General features: G+C 38.9%; 2 protein-coding genes and 1 long non-coding RNA gene across 7 annotated transcripts; 1 reads left to right on the top strand and 2 right to left on the bottom strand.

Annotated features, from left to right (window-relative positions):
* Positions 1 to 3,203: 3,203 nt before the first annotated feature.
* Positions 3,204 to 5,479, bottom strand: LOC124183884. 2 transcript variants are annotated; one of them, XR_006871072.1, is made up of 4 exons: positions 5,136 to 5,479; positions 4,528 to 4,685; positions 4,227 to 4,379; positions 3,204 to 3,357 (listed from the first exon to the last, which is right to left on the bottom strand). It is a non-coding gene; the product is annotated as an uncharacterized LOC124183884 (long non-coding RNA). The 2 variants fall into 2 exon arrangements; XR_006871071.1 differs by having other exon boundaries at positions 4,227 to 4,685.
* A 36-nt stretch (positions 5,480 to 5,515) lies between these two features.
* On the top strand, positions 5,516 to 10,481 carry LOC124183879 (myotubularin-related protein 14). 2 transcript variants are annotated; one of them, XM_046573014.1, is made up of 6 exons: positions 5,516 to 6,025; positions 6,388 to 6,947; positions 7,438 to 7,757; positions 7,860 to 8,328; positions 8,603 to 8,962; positions 9,179 to 10,481. In XM_046573014.1, the coding sequence occupies exons 1-6, from the start codon at positions 5,939 to 5,941 to the stop codon at positions 9,339 to 9,341; spliced, it is 1,959 nt and encodes a 652-aa protein (XP_046428970.1). In that variant the 5' UTR covers positions 5,516 to 5,938; the 3' UTR covers positions 9,342 to 10,481. The 2 variants fall into 2 exon arrangements, with proteins under 2 accessions (XP_046428970.1, XP_046428969.1); XM_046573013.1 differs by having other exon boundaries at positions 5,519 to 6,025; positions 9,176 to 10,481.
* On the bottom strand, positions 10,152 to 12,213 carry LOC124183882 (peroxisome biogenesis factor 10). Of its 3 annotated transcripts, none has more exons than XM_046573023.1 (4): positions 12,042 to 12,213; positions 11,519 to 11,816; positions 11,193 to 11,444; positions 10,152 to 11,121 (listed from the first exon to the last, which is right to left on the bottom strand). In XM_046573023.1, the coding sequence occupies exons 2-4, from the start codon at positions 11,807 to 11,809 to the stop codon at positions 10,795 to 10,797; spliced, it is 870 nt and encodes a 289-aa protein (XP_046428979.1). In that variant the 5' UTR covers positions 11,810 to 11,816; positions 12,042 to 12,213; the 3' UTR covers positions 10,152 to 10,794. The 3 variants fall into 3 exon arrangements, with proteins under 3 accessions (XP_046428979.1, XP_046428978.1, XP_046428977.1); XM_046573022.1 differs by having other exon boundaries at positions 11,519 to 11,819; positions 12,042 to 12,211; XM_046573021.1 differs by having other exon boundaries at positions 11,519 to 11,829; positions 12,042 to 12,208.
* Between the last annotated feature and the right edge of the window lie 12 nt (positions 12,214 to 12,225).

The raw sequence follows: 12,225 nt of genomic DNA on the forward strand, positions 1-12,225 counted from the left end.
AAAAATAAAAAGCATGGATAACTTCTTTGTATTTTTTCAGTCGCAATTTAACCGATTTTAAATAATGATGAAAATGCGTCATTGCTGCACTATATCGACTATGTTTTTCTTTCCATTTTTGCGGATGTTGAAAAATGCTGAAATCGATGTGTCCAGACTCCATGTGACCGTCACTTTGCGAGAGGAAAGTTGCGTACAGTCTCGAATCGATGTAAACAACTGATGAAAGGTTACAACTGAAAACCATGCAATTTGAACTGGGTTTTTGGAGGCAGATTTCAGTTCAATTTAAGTTTATTCAACGTAAGTTAGTATAATACAAATGTTCAAGTGTGAGTATACGCAACTTTACCAAGGTTTCGAAGAGTATGATTGTAATGTGTTATACTAATACATTGTACTAATAGAAATATGTTACACCAATGTCTAAGTATTATAATATTATATTGATTGATATAGTAAGTATGATATTTCCAATAGTATTAGAGTTCAAGCCAAACAAAATGAAATGCATAGAACGAAAATTGCATGAGAAGTCTGACTACAGTCTAGGGAATAGAAATACAATATACATTTCATCAAGCAGAGTATTACCGATACTGTATAAGATAGTTATTATTATAGTTCGTGAGAAGAGTTCAAGTTCCTTTCTGCATACAGGTCAAATGCCCCTGCCCTAGATATAATATGAACACTATTGTATCGCTACTATTTTATGTAACCTGTAATAAAATTATTGATACGTAAATAAATTTCACCGTTTGTGTTTTTGGCGAAAATTTTCGCGACTTTGAAAAGTGCTGGAATCAATCTTTTGGTGCACTATATCGACGTGATTTTGCGAGGAAATTCGATTGAGCGCAGTCCCAACACGCTGCGAGCAACGGATCAAAAGTTACAGCCAAAGAACGAGAACCTGTGTTTTTGACATTTTTCAGCTGGTGCTCTTTTGATCGTCATTTCTCTCCTAGTGGTCCCACGCTTATTTTGCTGCGTTTTCTGAGTTCCTTGGGGTCCAGTTAGTCTGGAAATAGTCGTACAAATCGAATCTGAGACTAAAAATTTTTCGCCCAAAAAAAAAGTAAGGCTAACCCCTTTGTGTTTTTGGCGAAAATTTTCGCGACTTTGAAAAGTGATGGAATCAATTCTTTGGTGCACTATATCGACGTGATTTTGCGAGGAAATTCGATTGAGCGCAGTCCCAACACGCTGCGAGCAACGGATCAAAAGTTACAGCCAAAGAACGAGAACCTGTGTTTTTGACATTTTTCACCTGGTGCTCTCTTGATCGTCATTTCTCTCCTAGTGGTCCCACGCTCATTTTGCTGCGTTTTCTGAGTTCCTTGGGGTCCAGTTAGTCTGAAAATGGTCGTACAAATCGAATCTGAGACTAAAAATTTTTCGCCCAAAAAAAAAGTAAGGCTAACCCCTTTGTGTTTTTGGCGAAAAATTTCGCGACTTTGAAAAGTGCTGGAATCAATCCTTTGGTGCACTATATCGACGTGATTTTGCGAGAAAATTCAATTGAGCGCAGTCCCAACACGCTGGGAGCAACGGATCAAAAGTTACAGCCAAAGAACGAGAACCTGTGTTTTTGACATTTTTCGGCTGGTGCTCTTTTGATCGTCATTTCTCTCCTAGTGGTCCCACGCTTATTTTGCTGCGTTTTCTGAGTTCCTTGGGGTCCGGTTAGTCTGAAAATGGTCGTACAAATCGAATCTGAGACTAAAAATTTTTCGCCCAAAAAAAAAGTAAGGCTAACCCCTTTGTGTTTTTGGCGAAAATTTTCGCGGCTTTGACAAGTGCTGGAATCAATCCTTTGGTGCACTACATCGACGTGATTTTGCGAGAAAATTCAATTGAGCGCAGTCCCAACACGCTGGGAGCAACGGATCAAAAGTTACAGCCAAAGAACGAAAACCTGTGTTTTTGACATTTTTCAGCTGGTGCTCTTTTGATCGTCATTTCTCTCCTAGTGGTCCCACGCTTATTTTGCTGCGTTTTCTGAGTTCCTTGGGGTCCGGTTAGTCTGAAAATGGTCGTACAAATCGAATCTGAGACTAAAAATTTTTCGCCCAAAAAAAAAGTAAGGCTAACCCCTTTGTGTTTTTGGCGAAAATTTTCGCGACTTTGACAAGTGCTGGAATCAATCCTTTGGTGCACTACATCGACGTGATTTTGCGAGAAAATTCAATTGAGCGCAGTCCCAACACGCTGGGAGCAACGGATCAAAAGTTACAGCCAAAGAACGAAAACCTGTGTTTTTGACATTTTTCAGCTGGTGCTCTTTTGATCGTCATTTCTCTCCTAGTGGTCCCACGCTCATTTTGCTGCGTTTTCTGAGTTCCTTGGGGTCCAGTTAGTCTGAAAATGGTCGTACAAATCGAATTTGAGACTAAAAATTTTTCGCCCAAAAAAAAAGTAAGGCTAACCCCTTTGTGTTTTTGGCGAAAAATTTCGCGACTTTGAAAAGTGCTGGAATCAATCCTTTGGTGCACTATATCGACGTGATTTTGCGAGAAAATTCAATTGAGCGCAGTCCCAACACGCTGGGAGCAACGGATCAAAAGTTACAGCCAAAAAACGAGAACCTGTGTTTTTGACATTTTTCAGCTGGTGCTCTTGTGATCGTCATTTCTCTCCTAGTGGTCCCACGCTTATTTTGCTGCGTTTTCTGAGTTCCTTGGGGTCCAGTTAGTCTGGAAATGGTTGTACAAATCGAATCTGAGACTAAAAATTTTTCGCCCAAAAAAAAAGTAAGGCTAACCCCTTTATGTTTTTGGCGAAAATTTTTGCGACTTTGAAAAGTGCTGGAATCAATCCTTTGGTGCACTATATCGACGTGATTTTGCGAGAAAATCCGATTGAGCGCAGTCCCAATACGCTGCGAGCAACGGATCAAAACTCATCGCCGAAAACATCAAATTTGAACTGGGTTTTCAAAAAGGTGGAAGGGTAAAATCACAAATTCATAGATGCTGAGTCTCATTTGTATTTCATTAAACATATCTTATTTCTAGTACAAGTGTTCGGGTGTCAGTGTATCGTACCTCACACGTAGACAAATAGTATTCACGTGATACACAAGAAGAAATGCAACATAACGATTTCACATTACATCAGAAATCTCACTATTACTTAAGGAGTACAAAGAAGAATTTACATTACTCCAAGTAAAAAGTAAAAAATGTTGTACAGAATAGTTATTTTTGTAGTTTTCAACTATAGTTTAACTTTCTCCTTATTTCCTCAGCCGTTGGTTCCATGGTGTCCCAGATATCTTTTCTAGCGTTCTCAGGGTTCAATTAGTGCACGAAGGATCGTACACAACGATTATGAGACGAAAATTTTTTCGCTCTAAAAATCGAGAAAAAAGTAATGGTAACGCCCTTGATTAAAAAAAACTTAAAAAGCATTTACCTCAGGGGCCATCCATTAATCACGTCACACGAATTTTAAAACTTCCAGACCCCTCCCCCCGTCCTTGTCACAGGTTGTCACATTTTTAGACCCCCCCCCCCTGATGTGACGTCACAAATTTTTCAAACTTATGCATGTATTTAAAAATAATCAAAAGAAAGCAGTTATTTTCATTTCATTCTTATTTTCATTAAATAATCTTCATATATAAATTTCATGTTTTAGTACTTTAAATTTTAACATGTGAGGTCACAAAACTTTTGACCCCTCCTACCCCTTATCACACTATGTCACATCACGGTGATACCCTGCCCCCCCCCCCCCCCCCCCCCCCCCCGTTAACGTACGACGTAATTCATGGATGGCCCCTTATTCCGAAAAACCTTTAATTAAACAATACCTTAGACAGTATATCGACATCTGTTCACGAGAGAGAACAGTGCATAGGCTCATTTATCCAAGATTATTATGTCCATAGTTATAGCCAAAATACACAGAATACACATATCAAAATAGTCATGGTCCGACGAATATCTCAAAAAAATCCTCAACCCATCAACCAATTCGTTTGTTTGATTTTCTCACAAATATTCTTTGAATACACCGAGTTTCCTTAGCACGTAAGAGGTTCGCAATAATTTTTCTGATACAACAAAGTTTGCGATTCAAAATTGCCATACTGTGATAGGTAATCACTTTCTTACTTTCCATATAACTCGCACATTCACTTGTGAAAAGATTTTACAATATTCTTCGAAACACTTCCTAGAACGCAGCCAATGCTGCTTCGAAGAAGTTGAACTTACTGCTATACTGCACCGGAATCCTCATCTACTTGTAGTTTTGCGTCCATACGTGATATGATGTTTTGTAATCTTTGCTTCCATAATTCTCTGGTGTAAATAGAATCGAAATTTTTTCCTGTTTCCAGGTTAACACATCCACGCATTTATCGAAGGCTAATGGCAATCTCAAAGTTAGTAAATACAAATCTACCATGAGTTAAAAGCTACAGAATCATGTAAACCAAACATGTTCTCCATCAAACATGTACACAAATCGTTCAATTCTAAAATAAGAAAAATAATGCACAACATGAAAGTTCACCTCTAGCGACTTGGTCCGCAATCTCATAGGATTAATGGTAAGAATTATTGACAATACGCCGTGCCAGGTGTAAAGTTAACCCTGCGTCGGCCACGTCGTGTTTTTGTGACTACGCCGTTCTTGGCCATTTTTAACCCACTTAGGAGTGTCCAAAAAATCTAAAAAAAATTCAGAGAATAAGATTAACATGATTACTCAATGATCCAATAGCTTTCATTGCAATATTTCTAGTTGTTCAACAAACAGAAATGTTTAAACATCAAAAAACTCCCGAGATACTGAGAAACCCAAAAGTCAGACGTAACGGTATCGTGTTGACAGTGTTAACGATACAGATTGCAACGGTAGAGTTGTAAATTATTACTTTTCAATTAAATTCAATACGTATATGTATAAAGTGTACAATTATACGATGCAATACTTCATACAAATACTATAATGCAATACATGATTATAAATCCATTTATAAATATACAATACATTACAAACATATGAAGCGAGACACGTATAACGTTATATACACAGAGTACTGTATGGAGCAATGTGACAAATCATGAGCAGTCATAGCTTAGATACACGGACCCATATATGAACATTTATACCGTCACCTTATCGTATACGGTTCCGCTTTGGGCGAAGAACGGGATGAGCGTATGACCGCAAGGACGTCTGCTTCGCATCTCGTCACTACAGCTTCGTGGCGTGGCGCGAGGGGGGAAGTTGGGAAGTTGAACGATGTCTGGAAGGGGTCAGCTAACCGAGGGGTAAAAATTGTATCATCGGACAAGGACTAAATTTACTTAACCAACTTGGTAGTAAAAGAACTTAGGATAGAAATCGTAACAACAGAACGAAAGACTGTTGATCTGAATCTAGAGGTTACGGTGGATTAGGAATTAACACCGCGTGTCCGACCACATGATGAAAAAAGGGATAAGCAGAGTAATAATAATAATTATAAGAAAAGGAAGAGGTAGAAGAAGAAGAAGACGGCGCGGAGAAGGAAGAGGGATTTGAAACGCCGAAATTTGGCAATCGGCATTAGAGACGCCGAGGTATATATCTCGCTCGGTACATGTGCATACCAGACGTTGTAAAGCATTCATATCCGTTACACCTAGCCCAACGACGCTGTGACGCGAGAGTTTCGAAACGTTTTGAAACGACAGATGAAGAGAAATAAAGAAGGACAGTAAAGTAATAAAGAGAACAGCGAAGGAATTGAACAGAGATAAGGAACTATAAAAAAGAAAACAAAAATAAAAAAAAAAAGATACGAACTCGAAGCCGCGAACGGCTAAAAGGAAACGAACGGGAGAAACAAAAGCGAAACGTAATAAGTACGAGTGTAAAAAAATAATCACAACAATTCATAAACACAGTGAAAACAAAATACGGAAAAAAGAATATCATGAGTGAAATAAAAAACGAAGATCTTCAAGAGCTGCTTGTCCATTTTGCTAAAAATACTTATCGTGCCAAAGATGCTGACAGTACGGTAATGCATACACCTAAATAATATTATATTACCTTTAATCTTAACCCACGTTTAAGGTTATGTATCACGAACGTGGCATGCTTCTCTACGTCTGCTCAAGGCCAACGTAGGTGTCGATAATTTTAAGCTTGTTCAAGAAAAAAGAGGAAAAAACAACGCGGACAAATGACTTCTTTATTTTTAACTTCTTTTCTCGGCACTAGCTAGCTTGAACCTCGACCTAACCTAATCTAACCTGGAATTCGTGTACACGCCACCTTCGTGTTTCTAATTGTCTCTATTCTGATTTCCTACCGCATCGTATTCTCAAAATTTTTTTTTCCACCCATCAGCACTTCTCATCGCACTTAAATTGTTCGCAGAGTCAAGCGATAATGCAGCGATGCCTGCTAATTTCCGACATCGATTACTCACATTCTGTGATAAGCAATAACGGTGGTGAGCTTAGCGCTCATTATCCTAGTCAAATGATCCTTTTCGAAAATGAAAAAACCAGAAGTTCTAATTCCGATTCACCGACGCCACCGCCTAGGACGACAGATACTATCTATGAGAGCATGTATGATATCAATAAGCTCAGGGAACTTATGAAAAATGCAAGATTCGCAAGATGCAGGTCCAGGTTTCCCTTGCCGGTCATACTCTACAAAGGGAAATATATCTGTCGTTCCGCCACGCTGTCTGGTGGACCTGAAATTTACGGCAGGTCTGGTCTGGACTATTTCTTTTCGGGTAACGACGGTGCCAACTCTCTCCCTCCTGAAGAAGAGGTCGACGAGGCTACTGGCGGAGAATTGACTTCTGGAGACTGGCAGCTGTTTGACAGAGTCAGAAGCCATGATATAAGACTGCTCAAAACTCTCAATGTTGGGACTATCGTTGACTTTATGGTAGAAAAGAAGAAGGTGAAATTTGGCATGAAGTAAGTATCAATATCATTAACAATAACCAATTTCAGGTGTTAAACCCCTTCGACCATTTATCTTTATGTATTTATAATATATAACGTTGGTTTGTCACAGAAATCGGAGTATAGTTTTTATTCCTGAGACAAATAGATGATTTTTTTTCTCAAACGTATGCATAAATTCTTCTTCAATTATATTCAATCCCAAATTTTATATAAAATGCAGAAGACATTGTAACGCTATATTTAAAGATGGCACAAAAAACCAAACTACCCTCTTAATTATTACTTAAACGCAGCATTTCATCATTTAAGCAAAATATAAAAAGCAAAAGTGAAAAATACGATATATACTTTTGTTTAAATAAGCTGTCAAAAGGAAACCTGCAGTCGTTGATTTTTTACTACAATAATTGTGTTGAATCACTTCACAGTGTCTTTTCACTTTTTTTGTATTGATGATAAATTTATTGAACTAAGCAGTGCTATTTTGTCCGGTACATAGTGTCACGTCTTCGGAGAAGGTCGACAAGGAGAAAAGGTACTCAGACTTTACCATTATCTCACTGCCATATCCTGGGTGCGAATTCTTCAAGGAATACAGAGACAGGAACTACAATGGGAAGGGCCTCGTGTTCGACTGGAGCCAAGCTCATGTTGATGCGACCATTGGCGTTCCAGAAGATCCAGTCTCCACTCCGCTCAGGGTAAATTGGGACCAGTACAAAATCTGGGATCTAGTCCAGCTAACGCAAAACTACATGAAGCTCGTTTTACGTTATTTAACCGACAATGGAAGCGGTTTATTAATCCATTGCATTTCTGGTGAGATACTATAAGGACGTTTTTTTTCTGAGAATCATCAACAGGACTAGCAATCGCCACTTCGTTTATGAAATACTCACTTGACTAACTCCTTTTTTTTAGGGTGGGATCGAACTCCATTGTTTGTCTCGCTGCTCAGACTAAGCTTATGGGCAGACGGAATGATCCACCAGTCACTGGACGCACACCAAATACTTTATTTCACCATAGCGTATGACTGGATGTTGTTCGGCCACAACTTAGAGGACCGGCTCAGCAAAGGAGAAGAAATATTCTTCTTTTGTTTTTCTTTCTTGAAAAACATAATGGATGAGGAATATAGCATATTGGGTTCACGCTGCTCAAAGACTAAACACCCAGTACTTAGAAACGACAGTGATTGCCAACTAGACAACGTCATGTCTGATAACGAATCCTTTGTCACGATTAGTTCGGTTAGCTCAAATTTAAGCCTCAACAGTTGGTGCAGTTCCGCTAGTCAAAATAGTCGCGATAGTCAAGACAACAATCCACCTGCTATCTCTACGGTTTCCCCTGTCAACGAAGGCCAGGAAGAATCTCAAAATAATGGGTATGGCTACAGTTGATTAATCCTAACAGTATTATGTTGCGTTCCAGGCTCGATTTCGAGGCACACTGTAAACCCGAGGAATGTTCGCTATCATCCCTGGTCCTTCGTTTCAGATCCGCCTCCTGAACGCCCTTGAATCAAAGCAGGCATTCCAAACCCAAACGACCATTAAGTATCCCTGACCCATACTATTGACGAAGTCGCTGAATTCCCTAATCTCTTAACTACCGACTGCTACCGTGAAATAAATCCGATTTTTATCTATGTACTTCAGAAACACGGTTCCACGGACCTTGCACACTACCCACAATCGGGAGAGTAGCGGATTGGGGCCGCGTTCGCCTTTGCCGCAGACTCGAACATCTCCTGTCGCCGTACCTGTTTCAGGAAGGCTTCGACAGAGAAATGAATCCACATCCTCAGTCAGCGGAGGCTCTTGGCAAATAATATCAGGTACCGGAAGTCTCCGAGGTTCAACAATGGCCAATTCTTCCGGAAGCGAAACTACTTCTGGTGCCTGTTCAACAGTTTGTAGACCAATGTGCGAAGTTTGTCCTGGACAATTATCGCATGATTCTAGCTGCACCATTACGGAAGATGGCCTGTCCCAGACCACTCTTGATCACCTTACGCAGTACGTGACCTTGATGAAAATAATATTTCTGTATTTTTAATCCGGAAATTGATCTGAGCAGATATCTTACATCTTGGCGTGAAATATTACTTGAGATGAACATATGCAAGTAGTGTCTATAATAAATTAATCGATTACGCCGGCTTCTGTAGCTTTAAATCTTTAACACTTAGAGTTTGGAGAGAAAAAAAAATTATTTTCGTTTGCTTCCAGAAGACGGAAAGAAAGACTCCACAACGTAAGAACGTTATTTTACAACGTCTACTGTTCGGCGATCGGGTTCAAGTTCAAAGACGGCGCGGATTCGGCACTGGGTAATCTGTTGGGTAATTTTGCCGAAAAGGTTGGAATCCTTTCAACGCAGCGTACATCGTTGTGACCTAAGCCGTTGATCATCGTGACATCTTAGCTTCTTCCCCTCATCATGCTAATCACAAATAATTAATTTATCGTTATTGATTCTTCTTTGATTCAACTGAGAAAATTTTATTAATATCATTATTATTCACCTGACTAAAAAGAGTGACGTGCACACATATTGATAACTCACCATTGTTGCTGACGTGTATATCATCATCATGTATCGCGATTGAAACGTGTCGTGTTCGGCTTACGTATACGTCTCAATAAGACTTGTTATTTTTGTATATAATATATCGTACGTTATCCTTTTTATAATAATCGAAGTCTTTGAATCGTTCGCGCGCCTAATAATTAACACATATATAAAATAACGTTTACAATATTACACGTACGTACTTGTATTTATTATTATAGAATTCGAAAATAGTATCGTTGATCACAAAAAGAAGATTCGGGATCGAGTCATCGACTCGCTGTATAATCGGTGAATATTAATACAATTTTTCATGTTATTTAAATCATTTTCACGTTATGAGGTATCCGAAATTCGAAGAATATTCTTAGAATTAGGAAACACCAGATCCACGTAGTTAGCTAGCTAGTTGATAACGGGAATAAAAATGTGAATTCTGAGCTGGGGATTGAAAACGTCATAGACCAAATGAACCGCAGACCTATTGATGACAAACAATTAAAAATCTATTTCTACTGCATGAGAGGACGTTATCGCAAGATTAAAGAAGAATGAAATTGTTATTGTAAAATGAAAAGTAATGGTAATTCATAATTGGCTTGTAACATATTATACCAAATTGTACAATATTTGTAAAGGGAATCATCGTTTCTTCCGTTGTTAAAAATTGCAGGCACTAAGCCTTGAACTAAACTAAGTACGTGAATTAGAATAAAACATTTATCTACTTAACACGAACTACCTATTCCATATTGAAAAGTTTACGATAAAAATCGAGCAACATGGACTATGATATAGCACGTATAACCGTTGTAATGATAAAAAAATGAACATACGAACGGCAAAAACATGTTTCACTTAAATTCTGATTTCAAATAAGATTGAAGATTTTTAATTTATTTCTTGTGTACAATGTAATTTGGAGAAAAAAAACTTTTTTTTATATATTTTAATCAGATCTGACATCGGTTGTTTGTGTTTTATTTTACCAATCTCTCCTCTTTCACAACTGGAATTTTAAATTTTTCCCATAAGTTGTTGTAATGGGTTATTGCGTGATCCTTCATCAGTGTAATAATTATAGCCAAGCTTATAATGATACAAAACGTATTTATTATCAACAAGCGAAGGAATTGTTATTATTTGGCATGCATTTACTTTTTTCATGCTGTGAAACAATCTCCGTACCTAGTACATGTATCTAACGGTTTGTCAAATTGGAATGGAAATAACGCATGTGTGTTTGCCACTTTTTTTTCTTCTCTGCCCGCATTTCTCAAATATTTAATAAATATATAATTCTAGATGGATGGGCATACTCTCTGCACAATGGGCACTGCGGTCTGGCGGCAAGCCAATCAGAAATACACTGCCAACAGAAAAGATGACCACAGGGTGTTGCGGTCGTTGGTACAACTTCGAGGCATAATTGGCAGCTACGTGAATTTGTGCCCAACCCTTTCGTGATTTCAACTGTTTTTGCCTCCTCAGATGCTGATAACTGTCGGCTGCTCCAGAGCTTCAATAAACATTGAGCGATCGTTGCCACCCCCAACAATCGCAAACCCCAACTTATCCCTTCGGCTGGACGACGGCCGTATACCTGCGAAAAATATTTGCAATTTTTACTATCAAATATGCTTTGAGCAGGGGTAGACAGTACGGTCAACGCACCTTGATGTAATCAACACCAGCGATTCTTTTGCTGAGGCTGTAATACCGACCAAGAATATAGAAGAGACCTCGATGGGCTAGAATTACAATGGGAATAGCAGTTCTGAGTCTCGTCAATGAGAAATTTAGAATAGATTTCGCCTCGGGTGTTAATTCGTTTCCTGGATTGTTGATTGAGACCAATAGTCTGTCTAATATCCTTATCAAGACTTGTTCGCCAAAGCATTCCAATAGTATGGCTAACGTTCGTGCCTGAAAGATAATTTCAGTCTGTTTATAAAAACGGGCATTTGAATTCAGCGGATGTTCCAAAACTGAATACCCACAGCGAGCGATGGAACTTTTAAGGCTTTCAGGTCAGCTTGAATAATGCCAGTGTACTCCTCACCAATAGTCTGATTGTTCATTGCTGTAGTAGCAATGAAATAGGCGAATTTGGCTGGTAGATCGGACTGTACGATGTGTAGAAGTAATTTGCTGCCACCGAGTTTGTGCATCAATTCTGATAAGTTTTCCCGCAAATTTGTAACAAACATATCATCCCGCTGACGGGCTCTTAATATTTCTGCCTGATTCGCACCCTTCGATCGGAAACCACGTGGAGTAACTCGCTCCATCGTTGACCTTCTAATTTCATCTGATTAACAGTAAGACCAAGAAACAAAAGACATTCGAACATTTGAATTTCTATACAAATTAACGCAAGATCGCGTGCACGAAGATCCGATACGTCTTCAAGTTTTATATTTCGCGGCATACGGAACTGCCAACTTAAAGAAAGTAAATTAATTTTCCGCACTCTCCATTGGCCGAGAGTGAGTAGAATTATTTGAGATTTTTGGCAGTTACCTCGAGTTTATAGCTCCGAAATAGGTAAAATCGACGCTCGTAGTAACGGAATAGAGCAAAAATTGCTGCTTAAACAGGTACGAAACAATATCCTGCTCGAATCTGGCGTTCCGGATGTCGTTCGGTGTGTGGCTGCGTATGACTAAGCGGTTGCGCTTACGTTGGTCAAATGGCTAGTGACGTC

Source organism: Neodiprion fabricii, chromosome 5 (assembly GCF_021155785.1).
Source record: "Neodiprion fabricii isolate iyNeoFabr1 chromosome 5, iyNeoFabr1.1, whole genome shotgun sequence".
In the NCBI taxonomy this organism is placed as follows: domain Eukaryota; kingdom Metazoa; phylum Arthropoda; class Insecta; order Hymenoptera; family Diprionidae; genus Neodiprion; species Neodiprion fabricii.

Excerpts from the sequence above, each read along its gene's own strand:
- LOC124183879 (XM_046573013.1), top strand. The coding sequence starts at position 5,939 with ATGAGTGAAATAAAAAACGAAGATCTTCAAGAGCTGCTTGTCCATTTT. Across the intron at positions 6,948-7,437 it reads AAGGTGAAATTTGGCATGAA|TGTCACGTCTTCGGAGAAGG; the intron begins GTAAGTATCAAT and ends TCCGGTACATAG. Across the intron at positions 7,758-7,859 it reads ATTAATCCATTGCATTTCTG|GGTGGGATCGAACTCCATTG; the intron begins GTGAGATACTAT and ends CCTTTTTTTTAG.
- LOC124183882 (XM_046573023.1), bottom strand. The coding sequence starts at position 11,809 with ATGGAGCGAGTTACTCCACGTGGTTTCCGATCGAAGGGTGCGAATCAG. Across the intron at positions 11,445-11,518 it reads TAAAAGTTCCATCGCTCGCT|GCACGAACGTTAGCCATACT; the intron begins GTGGGTATTCAG and ends ATTATCTTTCAG. Across the intron at positions 11,122-11,192 it reads CTGGTGTTGATTACATCAAG|GTATACGGCCGTCGTCCAGC; the intron begins GTGCGTTGACCG and ends TATTTTTCGCAG.